Source organism: Vigna unguiculata, chromosome 3, assembly GCF_037176805.1.
Source record: "Vigna unguiculata cultivar grain cowpea cultivar isolate G323 ecotype 2 chromosome 3, ASM3717680v1, whole genome shotgun sequence".
Classification (NCBI taxonomy): domain Eukaryota; kingdom Viridiplantae; phylum Streptophyta; class Magnoliopsida; order Fabales; family Fabaceae; genus Vigna; species Vigna unguiculata.
In genome coordinates this window covers 59,137,138-59,156,734 of record NC_140794.1, presented here as the reverse complement: position 1 = coordinate 59,156,734, position 19,597 = coordinate 59,137,138, and the positions used below count along the sequence as shown (strand labels likewise).

General features: G+C 29.4%; 1 protein-coding gene across 1 annotated transcript; it reads right to left on the bottom strand.

Moving 5' to 3' along the window:
* Positions 1–7,539: 7,539 nt before the first annotated feature.
* LOC114176880 (chaperone protein ClpB1-like) lies at positions 7,540–10,795 on the bottom strand. Its single transcript, XM_028062066.2, has 6 exons — positions 9,461–10,795; positions 9,168–9,349; positions 8,458–9,080; positions 8,098–8,377; positions 7,779–7,980; positions 7,540–7,692 (listed from the first exon to the last, which is right to left on the bottom strand). The coding sequence occupies exons 1-6, from the start codon at positions 10,611–10,613 to the stop codon at positions 7,679–7,681; spliced, it is 2,454 nt and encodes an 817-aa protein (XP_027917867.2). The 5' UTR covers positions 10,614–10,795; the 3' UTR covers positions 7,540–7,678.
* Between the last annotated feature and the right edge of the window lie 8,802 nt (positions 10,796–19,597).

Below are 19,597 nucleotides of genomic sequence, written 5' to 3'. Positions count from 1 at the left end.
ATTATAAGACATTATAATATGTAATAATAAAATAAAAATACTAAGAAATAATAATAATAATAAATAATATAACAAAATAATGAATAGATAATTGAATGTTGACATTGTTAATAAATAAATTAAAAAATCAATGTAAATAATACTTCACTAAAAATTATAATAAATTTAATTAATAGTTTAAAAAGTAAAGATATAATTAATATGAAATAAAAGATAAAAGATAAGAAATAAGTGATAGAAGATTAGAGATAAGAGATAAAAGATAAAATATAAAATATAAAAGATATGTGATAAGAGATAAGAGAGATAAGTGATAAAGATTAGAGATAAGAGATGAGAGATAAGAGATAAGAGATAAGAGATAAGAGATAAGATGTAAGAGCTAAGAGCTAAGAGATAAGAGGTAAGAGGTAAGAGATAAGAGATAAAAAATAAGTGATGATAAATAAGAGCATATCTCATTCATCATCATTCATCTCTCATAAGTAATATATTATCTCTCCCATCTTATGTCTTATCTTTATATATTATATTTTATCTCTTATTTCTTCAAAATTAATACTTTATTATAAGATGTTATAATATTTAATAGGTTAAAATACTCCGTTGGTCCTCATTTTTGTACCAAAATATCAATTTGGTCCTCGTATTTTAATTAGTCTCAAATAGGTCCTCAATTTTGTAAATTAGTATCAATTAGGTCCTTTTCGTTAGTGTAGAACTAACACCGTTAAGTAGGTGCCACGTGTCAGCTCCGCATTTTTTTGAATTTTTTTAATTTTTTTTAATATATTTTTTTTAATTTTTTTTAAATATATATATATATATATATATATTTATGCCACGTGTCACGTTTGTAGTCTGCCACGTTTCAATCTAATATGGTGACACGTGTCAAATTATTGTATGAATCTCAATTTGGTCCTCATATTTGTTAATTTGATTTGATTTCAGTCCCAAATTTTTTAAAAGATTTTCAATTTTAGGCACTCCAAATTTAGACCAAATTTTACTTTTATATAATGTTATGATTATTTTTATTAAAATTGATATTTTTATTAAATATTTTAATAATATTAATTGTATTTAATATTAAAATTTGAAATATATTCATTTTGTTATGAAATAAAGCGAATAACATAGAGAATGACGACAGATAATAGAGAAGAGAAGAAACAAGAGAAAATAGAGAATGAGAGAATAGGGAGCAACTCATCTGTGTCTTATTATTGATAGGAAGAGTCCTATTTATAGATACAATATGTAATCCATAAAGGAAACAAATCAACTTAGTTAATACAAATATCTACCATAAAGAGTAATGAATCATATGAGTAAATGTATCAAATCAATGGACAATCATTAATTCATAACACTCCCCCTTGAGTGTCCATTTTGATAAAGAATGTGCCTCGTTAAAACCTTACTAGGAAAAACCCTTTGGGATAAAAAAACCTAGTGAAGGAAAAAGAGTACAACATTCTGTATTCTTTAATACAATATTGTTTATCACATATTCTATTTCTCTCCCTCATGTAAACTTACATCATTAAGGTGACAGAGTCCGAATTTGTGAGTCATTTGCTCAAAAGTTTTTCTTGGCAAAAACTTTACAAATAGACTTGTCATATTTTCAGATGAACGAATTTTTGGATATCTATATCATCCTTTCAATTGAACAATATACTATTGTCTTCATATATGGTTGTTGATTCCATCTTTCTCGGGGATAGTCACAAGTTTCTTGCACATGTTAAATTATAAACCTTAACCAAACATATTCACAACTTTCCTCGTAATTTTGTATGATTAGACAATGTTGCTACTATGGTTTGTTTCATATACCTTAATGAAACCATTGTGCTACCACATTTGAACAAACATCTTGTTTGTGATCAACCATTGTGACATTGTAAGAATATGTAAAATAACATGCATATCCATAACCCATTGGTCTGAATTTGAATCATTTGGATGGAATATATTCGTAGTACCCTTAAAGTAACGAAGTATATGTTTTACTCCAAACCATTTTCTTCTTGTAGTTGAAGAACTATATCTTGCTTAACAAATTTATAGCAAATGCAATATTAGATCGAGTATAATTCGCAAGATACATTAGTGTTTCTATGACACTAAGATATGGTGCTTCTAGACCAAAAAGATTTTCATCATTTTCTTGAGGTCTAAGAAGAGTCTTTATCAACATCTAACGACCTCACAACTATTGGAGTGCATAATGAACATGACTTGTCAATTTAGAACATTTTAAGCACCTTAATCATATAAGCCTCTTGACGTATAAAAATACTTTTATTTAAATACTCAATTTCTAATTTCAAACAAGATTTTGCCCTTCAAAGATCATTAATCTCAAATTCTTTCAATTGCCTTGTGAGCTTATTAGTAGTTTCAACGACGTTTATGTCATCTACATAAACAATAATTATGGCAAATTCATTATTTGGATCTTTTCATATAAATACAAGACCAAATAGGATCATTTTTTATATCCTTCTTTTAATAAGTACTCAATAAGACGGTTATGCCACACACGTCTTGATTTCTTTAATCAATAAAAGAGCATGTTCAATTTTATTGAATAACCCTCTTAAGAATTTGTCTTGTTGGGCAAATAAAATCCTTCAGGGATTTTCATATAAATATGATTCTCAAAAGAATCGTACGAATAGGTTGTAACATCATCCATTAGATGTAAATGCAAACCTTGTTGTGCAACTAGGATAATCGAATATTGCAATGTTGTTGCATCCAATACTAGTGAATATGTTTTTTCACAAATCAATACAAGGTTTTGTGAACAACCTTGAGCAACCAATTGTGCTTTGTATCTAACAATTTCATCATTCTTAATTTGATTTTTGCGCAAAAATTCATATGTACCCAACGGGTTTCATAACTTCAGGTGTGCGAACTATATGTTCAAAAACCTTTCGTTTAGCAAACAAATATAATTATGCTTCTTTGCATATTTTCATTTTGGTCAATCTTTTCTTTGCCGACAATCTTCAATGATCATTGCTTATTGATCCTCATTGTCATTCATAGCATTCATCGCTATGTTATAAGTAAAAGTTTCGTCAATGTTAACTTTATTTTGGTTCCATATTATATGATTGATGACATAATTTATTGAGATCTCATCATTTTCAACCATTTTAGGTACCTGAGGTTCTTCTGGAACCGAACCATTAATTATGTCAAATGAATCTTTTTGGGATTTCAACCTTTTCGATTAGGTCATTTTGCATATTAGCTCCCTTTCTCATTCTAAGAGTTTTTATCTTTGGAACCAATAGGTCTACCACGCTTCAAACGTGTCCACATGAGTTTTTCAACCCTTTTTTTTCGCATCATAATAACTGATCATGTCAAACAAGGTAATCATTTTGATTTGTAAACTTCTGGTTTACCATGACATGCATTTTAATTGTACTAATAAACTTGTAGTACAAACTATAAGAGAATGTTGATAATTTCTCCAATACACTTTCTTTTTCAACTCAATCATAGAGATATAAAGATATTTCATATCTTTTTCATTGTTTGTCTCAATATAATATCCATTCAGACAAATATCATTGAAACTTAATAAGTTTCTATTCAACTTCTTGGTAGAAGTATAGTAGCTCTTTTAGAGTCTTCAAATATATTTGTAGTACTATAAATAATACTAACATCGATGTCTCACATTATCAAACAAGAGAAAAATTTATTACTCTTGAGAATTGTATAAGTTGTTGCACTATCAATAAGACGCATATCTTTTGGTACTAGTGCAAAACATTCGTTTTTCATATAAACGTAAATATCAATATGAGATTTTTTTTCAACACTCTCATAATCAATTAGGTGATCAATGCTTTCATTTGCTTTAGCAAAGAAAATAACAATATTAAGATGAGTAGCATCCATATGGCCATAATCAGAATCACCATCTTCATAAGTAAAATATGTTTCTATGTTTTTCTCATTATTTGTAAGATGCTTTGTACAATAAGTACAACTCAAATGGCCTTTACCACCATAATGATAATATATACTTTCATCTTTTTGTCAGCATTTTCACATTTTTCTTTACCCTTTTTCACATTATTGTGTCACTTCTGGTGACAAAATGTGTCTTTGAAATTTTCTTTATAACCATGTCCATAATCAATATCATGATCACGATCATGAAAATATAAATCAAATGTTGCGGCATTCACTTCTGGGAATGGAGCAGAACCAATTTGGACAGGTTTCTTGATTTTCTATCAAAAGCTCATTGCTTTGTTCAGCCATACAAAGGCATGAAGTAATGAAATAAATTCATAATATTTATTGCTGCATTCACTTCTGGGAATGAAGCATATTAGGCGGATCTCATGATTTTTCATCAAAATCTTTATTGCTTTGTCCAGCCAGCCATACATAGGCATGAAATAAATCCATAATATTTGTGAAATCTCTTTTCACAATATTTTTGTCGCATGAGCAAATTAATTGCTTAGATGCTTTATTTCTTTATTCAATGGTATCCCAATATCAATTGCATATAAATGTATTTCAACATTTAAAATTCCAATATAAGGAATTCTTCCTTGTAATATCAAGAGTCACAAATCCAAATTTTGCAACTTTTCGCGTGTTTAGAACTAGCATATAACATAATAATATTAATAATAATAATAATCACCGTCATAATAAAAATGAAAATAATAAGATGAAGATGAAAATTGATAAAGTTAAATAATTCTTATCACAAGAGGAAGAATATAAGGTAAAATTATAATTTGAGAAAGGATTAGAAAGAGCCTGGATTGAGACACGCATAACATTGTCGTTATAGAGAAAAAACTTCCACTAGTCCTCAATTGGTTGGAGCATCGTGCTGATAACGTGTTATGAAATAAAGCGAATAACATAGAGAATGACGACAGATAATAGAGAAGAGAAGAAACAAGAGAAAATAGAGAATGAGAGAATAGGGAGCAACTCATCTGTGTCTTATTATTGATAGGAAGAGTCCTATTTATAGATACAATATGTAATTCATAAAGGAAACAAATCAACTTAGTTAATACAAATATCTACCATAAAGAGTAATGAATCATATGAGTAAATGTATCAAATCAATGGACAATCATTAATTCATAACACATTTTAATTTGTTATATTTTTTTTTTTTAATTTTTACATTTGAATTTATAAAATTGTTATTTTTAAGCCAAATCAAATATTGTTGATATAGAATGTTATACAAATATTTTGAATATAAATTTATTAATCTATATATTTATAATTTTAAAATAAAATTGAAATAAGGTTTAATGTAAAATATAAATTTAAATAAATTAAATATTATTAAAAATATGTAATAGAAATATCACTTGTCATAAAAGTATCATAATTACATTTATATAAAAATTAAATTTTGTCTAAATTTGGAGCACATGAAATTAAAAAATTTTAAAAAAATTTGGAACTGAAATCAAATCAAATTAACAAATATGAGGACCAAATTGAGATTCCTACAATAATTTGACATGTGTCACCATATTAGATTGACACGTGGCACACTACAAACATGACACGTGGCATAAATATTTTTAAAAAAATTAAAAAAAATGTAAAATTAAAAATTAAAAAAAAAATATTAAAAAAATATTAAAAAATTCAAAAAAACGAGGAGCTGACACGTGACACCTACTTAACGGTGTTAGTTCTACACTAACCGAAATGACCTAATTGATACTAATTTACAAAATTGAGGACCTAGTTGAGACTAATAAAAATACGAGGACCAAATTGAGATTTTGGTACAAAAACGAAGACCAACGGAGTATTTTAACCTATTTAATAACAAAATAAAAATACCAAAATAATAATAAATAAATAAATAAGTAATAAAATAAAATAATGAATAGATAATTGAATATTGACATTGTTAATGAAAAAAATAATAAATGATTTTAACTAATACTTCACTTAAAATTATAATAAATTTAAATTATATTTTAAAAATGAAGACAGAAGAAAAGAGATAAGATATCACATATCAATGATGATCTCATAAATCATCTCTCATAGATCATCTATTATCACTCATCTCTTTTGTTTTATGTCTTATCTCTATCTATTATTTATTATATCTTATCTCTTAAAAATTAATATTTCATTGTAAGACTTGTAATATGTAATAACAAAATAAAAATTACTAAGATAATAATAATAGTAATGAATAAATAAATAATATATTAAAATAATTTGTTGATACTTGAATATTGACATTGTTAATAAATAAAATAACAAATCATTTTTAAATAATACTTAAATTAAAATTACAGTAAATTTAAATAATATTTTAAAGATTAACATAAAAGAAAAAAGATATATAAGATAAGAGATGAAAGATGAGATATCAGATATGTGAGATCATATATGAGATATCAGATATGAGAGATGATCTCATAGGTCATCTATCATCTCTCATAGATCATCTATTATCTCTTATATTTTATCTCTATCTATTATCACTTATATCTTATCTCTTAAAAATTAATATTTAATATAAGACGTTATAATATGTAATAACAAAATAAAAATACTAATATAATAATAATAATAATAATAATAAATAAATAATATAATAAAATAATGAATACATAATTGAAGTTTTACATTATTAATAAATAAAATAATAAACCATTTTAAATAATACTTCACTTAAAATTACAATAAATTTAAATAAAATTTTAAAAAAGGTTAAATATTTTTTTTGGTCCCTTAACTTTTAGTGAAAATTGGAATTAGTTCCTCTCTAAAACCTTGACCTAATTTAGTCCTTCAACTATACACATGTTTGGATTTAGTACTTTTAACAAAATTTTGTTAAGTTTATTTTATGTTTCAAACATGTGATGTAAGAGACAAGTGATAAGGTGATAAAAGATAAAAAATAAAAAATAAAATATGACATATAAGAGATAAAATATAAGATAATAAGTGATAATAAATATGAGATAAGAAAAATGAGTAAGTTGATGATAGATAAAAACATATCTCATTGATTATCATTCATCTCTCATAGATACTCTTATATGATAAAAGATGAATACTTTGAATATTTTATTATAAGACGTTAGACTATGTAATAACAAAATAAAAATAGTAAGTTAATAGTAGTAATAATAGTAGTAAATAATAAAATAAAATAATGGATAAATAATTGATATTGATATTGTTAATAAATAAAATAATAAATCATTTTAAATAATAATTCACTTAGAATTACAATAAATTTAAATAGTATTTTAAAAATTAAGATAAAAGAAAAAAAAATAAGAGATGAAATACGAAAAGATAATAGATGAAAGAAGATCTCATTAATCATCTTTGTACAAAACTAAAAAAAAAAAAAAAAAAACTAAAAATTCACTCTTTTATTTCCTCATTAATTTGTAGTACAGGTCCATCAGGTATCTGATTCAAGATATCTGATTTCTGTCCTGTTGCAAGATCAACGACCTCTCCATTCTTCTCCACACGGTACACCAACTCCCTCCCTTTGAATCCGACACCTATGCAAACTCTGGAATTCTCATCAATGTCTTCCCTTAGAAGCATTCTAGATAGCTCTGTCACCAACTTCTTCTCAAGCCACCTCCTAATTGGTCTAGCTCCATACACCTGCAAGTAACCACAAAAGGGCATCAAATACAACTCACTACAATTTTTTAATGCATCATAGCTAAGCAAATAAGTAAATAACGAACCTGCCGGATCATAGCTCTCGCCAACAATATAGTCTAGTGCTGCATCTGTCACTGCCAATGCAATTCCTCTCGCAGCAAGACGATTGGCAACATCCTTCATTTGTAACCTTGCAACCTTTACCAATTGCTCGCGTGAAAGAGTGTCAAATACCACAATTTCATCAAGTCGGTTCAACAATTCTGGCCTAAAATGCTTTCTCACCTGGTGGTAAAAAAGGTAAAAGTATACGGCAGTATAACAATGCCATCAAGTAACATACAAAGAAATACTTGTGTTATGTATGTGGTAGCTAGTACATATATAGCTTCCAGAACATACCTCCTCCATTACAAGATCCCGAGCAATATGCATGGGACATTTTCCTGAAAGTCCACTCAGGAGGTGCTCTGCTCCAAGGTTTGAAGTCATCATAATGACAGTGTTCCTGAAATCTACAGTAAGGCCTTGTCCGTCAGTTAACCTCCCATCATCCAAAACTTGAAGAAGAGTATTGAACACAGATGGATGAGCCTTTTCCACTTCATCAAAAAGCACCACACTGTAAGGTCTTCGCCTTACAGCTTCAGTTAGTTGTCCACCTTCCTCGTGTCCAACATACCTGAAAATTCAATGTCAAAAGTGAGACGTAATTCTTGCACCTAAGATAACAATTAACAAGACTTGAATCAATCCACTTACCCTGGCGGTGCACCAATCAATCTTGACACTGATTGCTGCACCATGTATTCGGACATGTCAATCCTCACCAACTGTTTTTCATCATCAAAGAGCTGCTCAGCAAGAGCCTTTGCTAGTTCGGTCTTGCCAACACCAGTTGGACCTAGAAATAGGAATGAACCCGTTGGTTGTTGAGGTCTCCCCAGCCCAGTTCTTGATCTCAATACAGCCTCAGTTACAGAATTAACTGCTAGGTGTTGTCCAACAACTCTGTTGTGCAATCTCTCACCAAGTCCAATCAACCTTTGTTTTTCGTTTTGGCCAAGACTCGTTACCGGTATACCAGTCCAGCGACTCACAACCTCAGCTATTTGCTCTGGTCCAACCGCTTCTGTCAACATCAAGTTTTCCCCAGTGTTCTCTTCAAGACGTTGTATTGCAGCTTCCACCTCTTGAATTGCTCCATATCGCAGGTCTGCAGCTCTTGCTAAATCATATCGTCTCTCAGCCTCTTGTAAGGCAAACAGAAGCGCTTCTCGTTTCTGCTTAAGCCTTCGAATCTCATCAACCCTCTCTTTCTCTTTTCGGTACCTCATCATCAAAGGCTGAAGCTTCTCCCTTAAGTCATCAAGTTCTTTCCGCACCTACACACAAACAACAGAAAATTAGAAACATTAGAACACAAACAAAAATTTTCAATTAAAAACCCATCCACTAAAATTAATAAATACTTCAATAAATCGGGCTTTGCTAGCTTTGTCATTCTCTTTCTCCAATGCGTGAAGTTCCACTTCGAGCTGCATTCTCTTGCTTTCCAGACTATCAATTTCCTCAGGCTGACTATCAAGTTGAACCCTCACATTTGCACAAGCCTCGTCCACTAGATCAATAGCCTTATCAGGAAGATGACGCCCTGAACAACCACACAAAATATAAGCATATATTCCTAACAAAGCCATGAACTTTCAAAACCATTAGAGAAACAATAAACAAACGCAACACCAAAAGGGTACAGATGCCATACCAGTAATATACCGACTAGACAATTGAACTGCCATAAGCAGAGCACGGTCCTGGATTCTAACACCATGATGGCCTTCATATCTCTCTTTCAACCCCCGAAGGATACTAATGGCGTCAGCCACACTAGGTTCCGCCACAAAAACCTGCTCAAACCTTCTCTCAAAAGCCGCATCTTTCTCCACATACTTCCTATACTCCCCAAGCGTGGTGGCTCCAATACACCGAAGCTGGCCACGAGCAAGCATAGGTTTCAACAAATTAGCAGCATCCATGGAACCATCAGTACTACCAGCACCAAGAACCAAATGAATTTCATCTATAAACAATATTACCTTCCCCTCAGCCTTTTCCACTTCCTTCAAAACCTCCTTCAACCGCTCCTCAAAATCTCCCCTATACTTCGTACCCGCCACCAACGCCCCCATATCCAACGCAACAAGCCTCACATCAGAAAGATTACTCGGAACGTTTTGTCTAACAATCCTCTGCGCCAACCCTTCCACAACCGCAGTTTTACCCACCCCCGGTTCACCAATGAGAACAGGGTTATTCTTAGTTCTCCGCGACAAAATCCTCACCACCCTTCTAATCTCTTCGTCACGCCCAATAACAGGGTCAAGCTTCCCCGCTTGTTCAACAAGGTTACACCCATAAGTCTCCAAAGCCAGAAAAGTTGGACCCCCGGAGGCGCTCTCCACCTTCCTCACTTCCTTCCTGCGAAGCTTCTTCACCTCGGACTTCACCCTCGCCGCCGCCACGCCCGCCTCCCTCAACAACTCTCCCATCTGTGAGTCTTCGAGGAGTCCGATGATTAACTGATCGACGGCCAAATGCGTGTCTCCCACTGACTTCTGTAATGCATGTGCTCTTTCGACGGTCTTCATGAGGTTAGCGTTCGCGGGCACTTCGTCCGGAGGAGGAGACTGTGAGGGAAGCTTCTTTATCGCCTGGCCCAACACGCGCTCCACGGAGCGTGCGGATGGTTCGTCTCCCGCGTTGGATATCGCTTTGTAGAAGATGTCGTTTGGGTCGGAAATCAGCACGTGCGCCAGGTGGAGGGTTGTCAGCTGCACGTGGCCGGAACTCATTGCGAGCTCGTGCGCCGACGAAACCGCCGCTTTGGTCTTCTGAGTAAACTTTTCAGTGTTCATCATTTGTTACCTGCGAAAAACCCAACAATAAGAACGAGAATAAGTAACAGCGCCAAACACGGCGCAGTACTTTTGTGAATGTAGTGAAACGAAAAGCTTGATCAAAGAAAAAAGAATGGCGAAGAATTTGAATAGCGAGTGAGAACTGAGAATAAATTATGGTGGTGTTGTGATGTGATACTGGAGAAGAGGAAAAGAGGTAGTATTTGAAAGAGGAGAAGCTGCATCCTCAAAGCCTTTTCATATTTCGCGCTTAATTTACTTTTTTTCATTTTTATATTATGTATACTAGAAATAAAATAATATTTCAATTGAAAACTAACTGATTGTTTAATCAGATTGAATTCTCTCTAATTTAATAATTAATTTTTTTAACAAAATTATAAGAATAATCAGTGTTACTTTTTTTTATAACTAAATCGATAAATTAATTTCACTTTTAAATATAATTTTTATATTTTTACATGGTTTACAATTCTAAATTAACTTTAGAGTACGACATAAATATCATTAATTTAAGAAAAATATTTTTTTATTTAATTTATTATGAGCAATATTTTCATGCTATTATAAATTTTAAATTTATTATCGAAGAAGTTGATGATCCTTTTATAAATAATTTTAATCTTGCAAATATTTAATATTTATTTAGCTAGTATATGAAATATTTGGTATCTAGAATTAAATTAAATTATACTATGGTCTCTGACATGGAGAGGTTGAGTGAACTAAATCATAGAAAAGTTTACCTCCAAAATATTCACCGGTCATTAAGAATATAAGGTATATAAGGACGTAGAAGAAAGAATATGAGATTGATTAGTACTCCATGTGAAAATGTATAACATGGATAAAGTAATAATTGATTAACTAATAAAGTTAATTGGCAGAATATATATTATTTGATTTATTATTTCTATATGTGTCTCAATTGTTAGATTTAATAGATTTTTTAGCAAAAATATATTCATAATTATATTTATTGTTGTGTTATAATATTTTTGTGATATAATATATTTTTATTTATTAAAATAATAATAGGTGATTTTGTAAGATATTATAAAAATATTTATTATAATTATATTGTTAAAATATTCCTATAAACCTACTTGTTTTTTATTTAATTTTAAATAAAACTCAAATTTTCTATTTTTTTTAAGTAGGATTCAATATTACTCAATTTCAAAGAAACAATACTCAATTGAGTAAAAAAATAAATGTAGAGACCGAATTGAATATAACACATAATGTTGACACTAACATGTGATATAAACTTGCACGTGATATTAACACTGACACGTAACAAAATACAAATATGACTTATGTTATGTAAGATTGTCTCTATTTTGTTATTCTTAATTTGTTATTTCTATATATATGGATCAGTTATTATATTTATAAAAAATTTATATTCGTAATTGTATTTATTATAATATTATATATTATAATATAATAATTTGTAATAGTAGATGTATTTTGTAAGATATTATGAAAATATTTATTATAATTATATTTATTCATAGTTATATTTATCGATTAAATTCTAATACATAACTTAAAGAAATTATTCTAAATTCCAAAATACAAAATTTTGTCAATTAGGTACTTTTTTTTTAAATGTGCAATCATGACTAATTTTGTTATAAGTAGTGATGGAACAATTTAGAAGACTAGGTTCACCGTAAGAAAATGTCTTATTAATAATCAATCTTAGTAATCAAAAGTTAGTAGTCACTCAATGACAAATTCAGATATCAATTTACAAAATAAAAAATTATTGATTACTAAAATAATCACTATTATGAATAAAAAATTGTAGTTGGTTTCTAAAATTTAGCTACAAAGGTTTTAACTACCAAAGAAAATTTGTCACTAAACATTTGTCGCCATCATTTTTGCTACCAAAAGAATTGGTTTCTAAACTAGTCTTTAATTAATTAGTAACCAATTTAGTGACTAATTATAATTTTTTATTCATAATAGTGACTATTTTAGTTGCCTATAAATTTTTATTTGTAAATTAGTATATAAATTGGTCACTACAGTTACTAACATCACTAAAATTTATTGTTAATGAAGCATTTTTTAAATTATATGGGGGATTGTTAAAAATATTTTAATATATATAATTAAAGTATTATCCTTATGGTTATTAATATTTTTATCGACTTTTAATTTTATGGGTAAATATTATTTATGTTTAAATTTTATTACAAATTAATATTTTATTTTATCAGACTTATTATAATTATCAATTGACTCTTAAGTATCTCTCTAATAACTATAAATACTCCCTATGAGAATAAACAAAACAACAAACACTAAACCTCATATAAAAGTGTTTAGTATTTTTCTCTATATTATCTTTTAAGACATTGGTGTTTATGTGTCCTTAAGGTTCAAAGATTATTCGCTTCATTCGATTGATCTGACGGCTTGTTGTATCTTGGGAGAGAAGTACATATGATTTTGTTTTGTCTTGTATAGTAGGGTCGTTTTCTATGTAAAGATAGTGCTCTATGTGTCTCAACCCAGTATATTTCTATTAGTTTTCTTATTTATTTTTTATCTATTATTGTTATAAGAATTGTTGAATCTGATTAATATTCTTTGATTCATATATATGTTTTGCTATTATTATTAGTTTAATAATAATTATTATATTATTTCATATTATTATTATTAGTATTATTTGTTTAATCATTTTCTAACATGGATAATAATGGCATTCGGCACATTTGAATCATGAGTTAGATCACATGTGGATGTAAAAGCGTGTTGCTGGAAGACAACATTGATGATACAATTAAAAAAGCTTTCCAAAGATTCAAAAATTTTGGTTTGCAAACTTAAGAAATCTATTTATGAACTTAAACAAACTCTCAATAATGGTATTTCAGCTTTCATCATGTAATTTTGAGGCATATGAGTGTATGTATCATTAATTTTGTGGTAGCAAATATATTTTTAATTTTTCACGTTGATGGTATTTTTCTAGTCAACAATGATATCAATTTATTGCATGAAGCAAAGATATTTCTAGCTAAGATGTTGGTAGTGAATTTTTGTGTTGTGCATACAAATATGGTTAAGATATGTCAAATATTGTGTTAGCTATAATTTAGGCATTATTATTTTTGTGAGCAAATATGTGCACATTCATTCCTTTTAATAGATGAGAAATTATAGCACTCTTATATATATATATATATATATATGGTACCCTATTCTTTGAAATAATATATCAGAATTATTCTTTAAATCTTTTCTATATGGTATCAGAGCCAAACAACGATATCCTCTACAATATAGGAAGCAATGCTTCTTTATTTGAATATTTTTGATGGCTCATTCCGATAGAAATCAACCGGAGAAACTTGATTTTGGGACTTTCGCTGCTACCCATATGCAAGAAGCTATTCCCAAGAGTCATAGTTCTACTGTTGCCGGATTTGTGACCAAGTTAGGTATATCTAACTCTGCTTTTAATCTTTCTGTTGTTACTAGGGATGGTGATCGGATAATTGATTCAGATGCTACCGATCATATGACTTGTGATCCACATAAATTTATTAATTTTTCCCCTAATTGTTCTAAAACTGTTATTATTAATGCCAATGAGATCTCATCTCCTATTGGAGGTGTAGGTAGTATATCCCTCTCTCCCTTATCGATCTCTAATGTTTTATTTGTTCCTACATTGAATTGTAATCTTCTCTCTGTTAGTAAGTTAACCAAATCACATTATTGTGTTGCCTTATTTTATCCAACCCATTGTGTTTTCTAGAACATTCATTACAAGGAGAAGATTGGCAATGGTAGAGAGAGAAGGACTGTATTATCTTGAAAATGTCTCACAACAAACCTATAAAGGAAAGTTGGCTTGTCTTGCGAATGAACACATACACAATAAAACAAAAAGGAAATATGATTATGGCAAAGAAGATTGGGACATCCCTCTTTTGGTTATCTAAAAAAAATATTTTCATTTCATAAATGCAATATTTCTGATTTTATTTGTGAAACTTGTGTAATGGCAAAAAGTCATCGTGTTGTGTTTCCTTTAAGCAATAAAAAAACAGATTTTCCTTTTTCATTAATCCACACAGATGTTTGGGGCCCTGCGCCACAATCTACACATAATGGGAAAAAATGGTTTATCAATTTTGTTGATAATTGTACTCGGGTAACTTGGGTCTATTTGCTTAAACATAAAAGTGATGTGTGTAATGTGTTTCGTTCCTTTCATCATATGATAGTTACTCAGTTTAATACACACATTAAAGTCATTCGATCAGACAATGGAGGGGAATATTTTAAGACTGAGTTAATCGAGTTCATGAACTTCAAAGACATCTTACATCAAACTACATGTCCTTATTCACCACAACAAAATGGGGTGGCTGAGAGAAAAAATAGACATATATTAGAGGTGACAAGATCACTTTTGATAGATGGTAATGTCCCATCTCATTTATGGGGTGAGGCTGTGAGATCTGTAGTTTATTTGATTAATCTTCTAGTGTGCTTAACTTTCGAAGGCTTTTAGATGTGTTGTCTGATCATTGTATCCTTCCTTCCATAGTCTCTTTATGGCCTCATATTTTTGGATGTGTTATATATGTTCACTTACACCCACATCAACGTACAAAACATGAAGAACGAGCTTTAAAATGTGTTTTTGTTGGGTATGGATCAACTTAAAAAGTCTATTGTGCTTACCATCCACCATCAAAGAAATTTTATATCTCTATGGATGTGACATTTAATGAGCATAGTTTTTTTTATGTTGATTCTATACTTCAGGGCGATAATGAAAGTGAAGTGCATAATCATGATGTTAGTATGTTTGATATCCCAGATATAAAATTATACTGTAAAGATAAATTATCGTGTGAGGATCATTCTGTAGGAAGTGAGCCAATCCTAAATATGGAAACTTCTCCTTTGGATGATACAGTGTCTTCTGATCCTAACCAATTGGCTCAATCTTCTCCACAGGTTCGACTTGACTCTTCAGAGGTACTTTCTCATCATATCTCTAATAATACTAATGTAGTTGAAACTAATCATGAAATTGTTTCTCTTTATCCTACCCTTGATAATACTAATTTAGACGAAACCGATCATGAAATTGATCCTTGTCTGCATGAGACCACCAACACACCAAACATTGAGTCTACTACTGTCCAGTATAATCTTCAACCCCTTTCTAACCGTGGTCAACCTCCAGCTAAATATCAACCAAACCTCCAAGTCAAAGTTAAATATCCCATTGTCATCTCACAGGTTATCCCGGTCATATGCATCATTTGTATCTCAATTATCTTCAATTTCTATTCCTAGTAATATACAGGAAGCTTTGGCAGATCCTAGATGGACCAAAGCAATGGTTGATGAGATGGCAGCTTTAGAAAAGAATAACACTTGGGATCTTGTGTCCTTACCAAGAGGGAAGAAGACTGTGGGCTGTAAATGAGTATTTACAATTAAACATAGAGCTGATGGACTTATTGAGAGGTATAAAGCACGACTTGTGGCTAAATGTTACACTCAATCTTATAGTGTAGATTACCAAGAAACGTTCGCACCAGTAGCCAAGCTCAATACTGTGAGAATACTTCTGTCACTAGCAGCAAACCAAGATTGACCTCTTCTACAATTTGATGTGAAAAATGTTTTCCTACATGGAGAAATTTCATAAAAAATTTATATGGATTCTCCACCAGGTATGACAAATTTAATTGGAATGAAGGTTTGTAAATTAAAAAAGGCTCTATATGGATTAAAACAATCCCCAAGAGCTTGGTTTGGAAGGTTTACCAAGTCTATGAAGGCTTTTGGCTCTATATCACACCTTATTTTTGATGAAGAGAGGAAAAGAAAGAATTACAACTTTGATTATATATGTAGATGACATGATTGTTACAGGAAATGACCAAGATGAGATTTCCAGTTTACAACAATACCTTGTATCTGAATTTGAGATGAAACAACTTGGAAACCTTAAATATTTTTTGGGTATTGAAGTAGCTAGATCAAAACATAGTATTTTTCTATGTCAAAGAAAATATACTATTGATTTACTATCAGAAATAGGACTGCTTGGGATTAAACCAATTGATACATCAATTGAACATAATCATAAACTCTTTCAATGCTCAAATTCAACAAACATAGACAAAAGGAGATACCACGGGTAGGAAAATTAATTTATTTGTCTCATACACGTCCAGATATTACCTATGTAGTGAATGTTGTTAGCCAAATTATGCATGACCCACGAAAGCTTCATATGGATGTTGTTGAGAGGATTTTGAGATATTTAAAGTCCACACCTGGAAAATAAATTTTGTTCTCAAATCATGGAAACTTAAAAGTAGAAGGGTATACTGATGCAAATTGGGCAGGTTCAAAAGATGATAGAAGATCTACCTCTGGATACTTTACTTTTGTAGGAGGGAATCTTGTAACTTGGAGGAGTAAAAAGCAGCCTGTAGTAGCAAGGTCTAGTGCTGAAGCAGAATTCAAAGGCATGGCACGAGGTGTATGTGAACTTTTGTGGATTAAAAATGTGCTATCAGATTTGGGCTTTAACCAAAATGAAACTATGAGTTTGTACTGTGATAATACGTCGACTATAACAATTGTTCACTATCCGGTGTAACGTGATAAAACAAAGCATGTGGAGATTGATAGACATTTCATCAAAGAGAAACTTGAAACTGAAATAATTTTCTTTCCTTTTGTAAGATCAGAATTGCAGTTGGCTGATGTTCTCACTAAAGGAGTGTCAAGCAGAGTGTTTAATGAGTCTCTATTCAAGTTGGGAATATGTGATATTCATGCACCAACTTGAGTTGGGGTGTTAAGATATGTCATATATTGTGTTAGCTATAATTTAGGCATTATTATCTTTGTGAACAAATTTGTGCATTCATTCCTTTAATAGACGGGAAATTATATCACTCTTGTATGTATATATATGGTACCCTATTCTTTAAAATAATACATCAGAATTATTCGTTAAATCTTTTCTATAAATACGACATGCAAGATTGTAAAAAAGGTAATACTATTGTGCCTAAAGGAGACAAGTTCAATGTTTGACCAAGGCCCTAATAATTATTTTGAATAAAAAGGAAATGTAGAAAATTCCTTACACATTAGCAGAAAGGAGTCTAATGTATGTTGATGTTTGTATGGGTTCAAATATTATATTATGTACGTTATACAAATGTTAAGTAAATATTGTGTAATCCACAATTGGACCAAAAAATGATTAATGTGAAATATGATACTTATAAAAAATAAAAATAAAAGTATATAATCACATAGATTAACTTGAGATCATTAGGTATTAGGTATATTGAGTATGATTTTTCTTGAAACCAAGATAGTATGAAATCCACGTCAAACTATGTATTTCTATAAATGTTATCTCATAGAAAAGTGTCAGACAATCTCTTGTAGTCTCTTCTACCATGAGAATTGAATTCATAACATGTATTGAACATCTAATTACAGAATTTAGTTGCAATTTTTTTTTTTATATAGAGATACGACTTAAGTTTAAACAAATTAACAATTTTAATTTACAACAAAAACATATAGATATCAAGTTTTTCCTTGCTAAATAAAGAGTTTAGAGTAAATTATTTCTAAAACATATTAACACAAACTCCATGTTCACAAATTTGTTCACCGAAGAATTAATCTCTAAAATGTTTCATGAGAACACTACTTGTATGAGTGTTATTTTGGATGTTTTCCAAACATAAACATACATGATTCAATTATACTTTCAACAAAATAAAGTTTTGGCATATTTAAATTGATTTTGTCATTAACTAAGTACTTAATAGAATTAAGCATGTTAAGATTAAATTATACAAAAATTTCATACTACACATCCATATCATAATTCATATTATCTATTAGTATCAACATATGGCCATTGATGGGTTTAACTACAATAAAGGAAACAAAGACCGCTTTAATCCAATGTCAATAATAAAAGAAAACACATATAATAAAATATATAATTGTAAAATTATATATATATATATATATATATATATATATATATATTTATTTATTTCAAGTGGGAAATTGTTAAATAATTTAGGTTAAATTACTTCGTTGCTTCTTGTTTTGTACCAAAATCTCAATTTGGTATTCATATTTTTATTAGTCTCAATTAGGTTCACATTTTTGTAAGTGAGTAAGAATTAGGTCATTTCTCTTAGTAGGAAACTAAAACCGTTAAGTATGTTTCACGTGTCAACTCTTCGTTTTTCAAATTTTTAAAATTTTTTTAAATTTTTTTAAATTTTATTTGTTAAAAAATATTTATGACACGTGTCACGTCTATAGTGTGCCACATGTCAATTTAATATGGTGACACATGTCAAGTTATTATATGAATCTCAATTTGGTCCTCAAATTTGTTAATTTGATTTGATTTCAGTTCAAAATTTTTTAAAACATTTTCAATTTCATGTACTATAAATTTAGACCAAATTTAACTTTTATCTAATGTTATGATTATTTTTATTAAAATTGATATTTATATTAAATATTTTAATAATATTAAGTTTATTTAATATTAAAATTTTAAATATATTTATTTTAATTTGTTATAAAAATGTTTTAAAATTTTACATTTGAATTTATAAAATTTTTATTTTTAAGTCAACTCTAAGATTTGTATAAAAACTGTTGGTATATAATGTTGCACAAATATTTCGAATATAAATTTATCAATCTATTTATTTATAATTTTAAAATAAAATTTAAATTAAGTTTAATGTAAAATATAAATTTAAATAAACTTAATATTATTAAAAATATGTAATAGAAATATCATTTTTAATAAAAGTATCATCATAACATTTATATAAAAATTATATTTGGTCTAAATATGTAGTACATAAAATTGAAAATTTAAAAAAAAAATTGGGACTGAAATCAAATCAATTAACATA